Source organism: Zophobas morio, unplaced genomic scaffold, assembly GCF_036711695.1.
Source record: "Zophobas morio isolate AGI-343-1 ecotype UQ-CSIRO unplaced genomic scaffold, CSIRO_AGI_Zmor_V1 ptg000477l, whole genome shotgun sequence".
In the NCBI taxonomy this organism is placed as follows: domain Eukaryota; kingdom Metazoa; phylum Arthropoda; class Insecta; order Coleoptera; family Tenebrionidae; genus Zophobas; species Zophobas morio.
In genome coordinates, this window is record NW_026972580.1 from 93687 (window position 1) to 96382 (window position 2696).

At 37.4% G+C, this 2696-nt stretch overlaps 1 protein-coding gene across 1 annotated transcript; it reads left to right on the forward strand.

Moving 5' to 3' along the window:
• The first annotated feature begins 1005 nt into the window (after positions 1–1005).
• On the forward strand, positions 1006–1761 carry LOC135121005 (uncharacterized). The gene has a single exon (XM_064045322.1). It carries the CDS (start codon positions 1006–1008, stop codon positions 1759–1761), a length of 756 nt encoding a protein of 251 aa, XP_063901392.1.
• The last annotated feature ends 935 nt before the right edge of the window (positions 1762–2696 follow it).

Consider the following 2696-nt stretch of genomic DNA (forward strand, 5'->3'; position numbering starts at 1 on the left):
TTAAAATAAAGACGATAGATACAAAGGATGACCTATGGGATCTATTAAAAAAAGTTCGAGAATACACGAAGGAAGAAAAAATAGAAAACATAGTGACACATAAGATAGCAGAAATAGAAGGAGAAGAACTGAGAAAGATGATGCAGTGTATATTCATGGAGACGCAAACAAAAATAAAAATGTACGTACCGAAAAGTCTTCAAGCAGAAACCGGAAAGAGACAGTTCAAAGCAACAAATTCGTACGCGATAGTGGTCGAAAAAAAAGGAGTCGACTACAATACCCTCTTAAAAGAAGTAAAAGCCACACTGGCGGAAAAGGAAGATAGAAAAGCTATAAGAACGGTGAGGAGTACGAGAGATGGTAAAATGCTGATTATAACAGATAAAGACCAGGAAAAGGAACAAAACATAAGAAAAACAATTATAGAAAATATTGAAGAGGCAAATGTGAGACAAATAACAAACATAAATAGAAACAAGAAAACACTGTTTATAAGGAACCTAGAGGCAACAACTAATAAAGAAGAAGTAAAACAGGCAATCAGGAGAGAATTGGGAGATAGAGGAGAAGTAGAGATGAAAGTAGGCGAAGTGAGACCAACGAGAAATAATACACAAACAATCACGATAACGATAGATAAAGACAGCGCGGAAACCTTGATCAGGAAAGAATTTGTGATGATAGGAATTGTAAAAGGTAAAATCGAAGAACGTATGCAGATGACGCGATGTTATCGGTGCTGGGGTTACGGACATGCAGCGAGTGAATGTTTAGAAGAAATAGATAGAAGAAATACATGCTATAAATGTGGGAAAGAAGGGCATCAAGCCGGGCAGTGTAACAACGAGGCAAAATGTCCACTTTGCGAAAAAGAAGGGCACACAGCGGGTAGTTCAGCATGTAAGATCTTCAGAATAGCATTAAAGGAAGCTAAGAGAAGTGCGGAGGCTCCGCAAAAATTAAACTGAAACGGCGCAAATAAACAAAATACCGCTCACCAAAATGGTGACACAACATAGGTTCCTACAAGTGAATCTAAACAGATCAGCCATGGCCATGGCACTTATGAGAAAGACCATAGAGGAAAAAAATATAGATCTGGTGCTAGCCCAAGAGCCAAATATAAAGGCACTGGGAACAAGTGATATATACTGTGATACTAAACAAGATGCTGTGATAATAGTCTGTGATATTTTCAAATCGAATGTGAGTGAATGTGGAAAAGGGCCAGGCTATGTGTGGGTCCGAATAGAAGATACTCTGTATTACTCGTGCTATTTTTCTCCCAACAAGAGCAATCAACAATTTTTGTGCTTTCTAGACAAGTTACAGAGAGATATAAAAGGAAAAAAAAATACAAACAAAATGATAATTTCGGGGGATCTAAATGCTAAATCTAAAACATGGGGAGCTAAATACACAGACAGTAGGGGGAAGATACTAGAAGAATTTATAGCCGAGGCAGGGCTTTGGATAATAAATGTTGGCAATAGACCAACATTCCAAACTGAAAGAGGATCGTCGGTCATTGATATTACACTAGCCACAGAAATGCTCGCGAAAGAAATCTCGAACTGGTATGTAGATACAGACAGCGAGAACTTAAGTAACCACAATAACATCTTCTATACAAGGAATAAACAGACAAAAAGAATCCAAGAACCGGAAAAAACTAATAGTTGGATACCAAATACAGCAGGGTTAGAAAAAATAAAAAAAACAAATAGCCGAATACTGGGATTTTCCAATAAATGCTGACTTAAACGAGAAAGTGAAATATTTAACAGAGACTATAAAAGAAGTGTGCAATAATTCCCTGAGCAAGACAAACAAAAGCAAAAGAAGGCCACCAGTCTACTGGTGGAATGCAGAAATTGCGGAGCTAAGAAGAACCACCATAAAAAAGAGACGAGAAATGACAAAAACAGGAAGGGACATAAATATTGAAGATAGGAGAAAACAAGCAGAAGTGGCATATAAAAAAGCTAAATTGAATCTTAAAATAGCTATAAGAAAAGCAAAAAGCGATGCGTGGAAAAGTCTATTACTGGAGATCGACGAAGATAGATGGGGGAAAGGATACAAAATCATAACAAAGAAGTTTAGAAAGTGTACGCCAATCCCAGATGAAGAGACTGAAGAAGCACAAATTAAGAAATTATTTCCTTCAAAGCCACAGATAAGGTGGGATGAACCCGAATACACAGAGCAGCAGCCAAATTTTACCGTAGAAGAACTTAAGGAGGCATTAAGCAAATGTAAAAATAAGAAAGCTCCCGGACCAGACGGTATAAAAATAGAAATAATAAAAGCGGTAGCCGAGGGAAATTACCACCTGCTATTGGATTGTATAAACAGCTTATGGCAAAAAGGGGCATTTCCGACGGAATGGAAAATAGCCAAACTAGTGCTGATAGAGAAACCCATGAAACCTGAAATGCAAAATAAGGAATTTAGACCAATATGTCTCTTAAATAACATTAGTAAATTGTATGAAAGACTAATAAAAACACGACTGGAAAAAGAAATACGCGAAAACGGGGATCTGTCGGAACAGCAATACGGATTCAGATGCGGGAGGTCAACTTTAGACACAATCAAATATGTGATGCAGAGAGCTGAAGAGACAAACAAAGTGGGATATAAAAACAGGGGATTTTGTCTCCTAGTTACGTTAGACATTAGCAATGCAT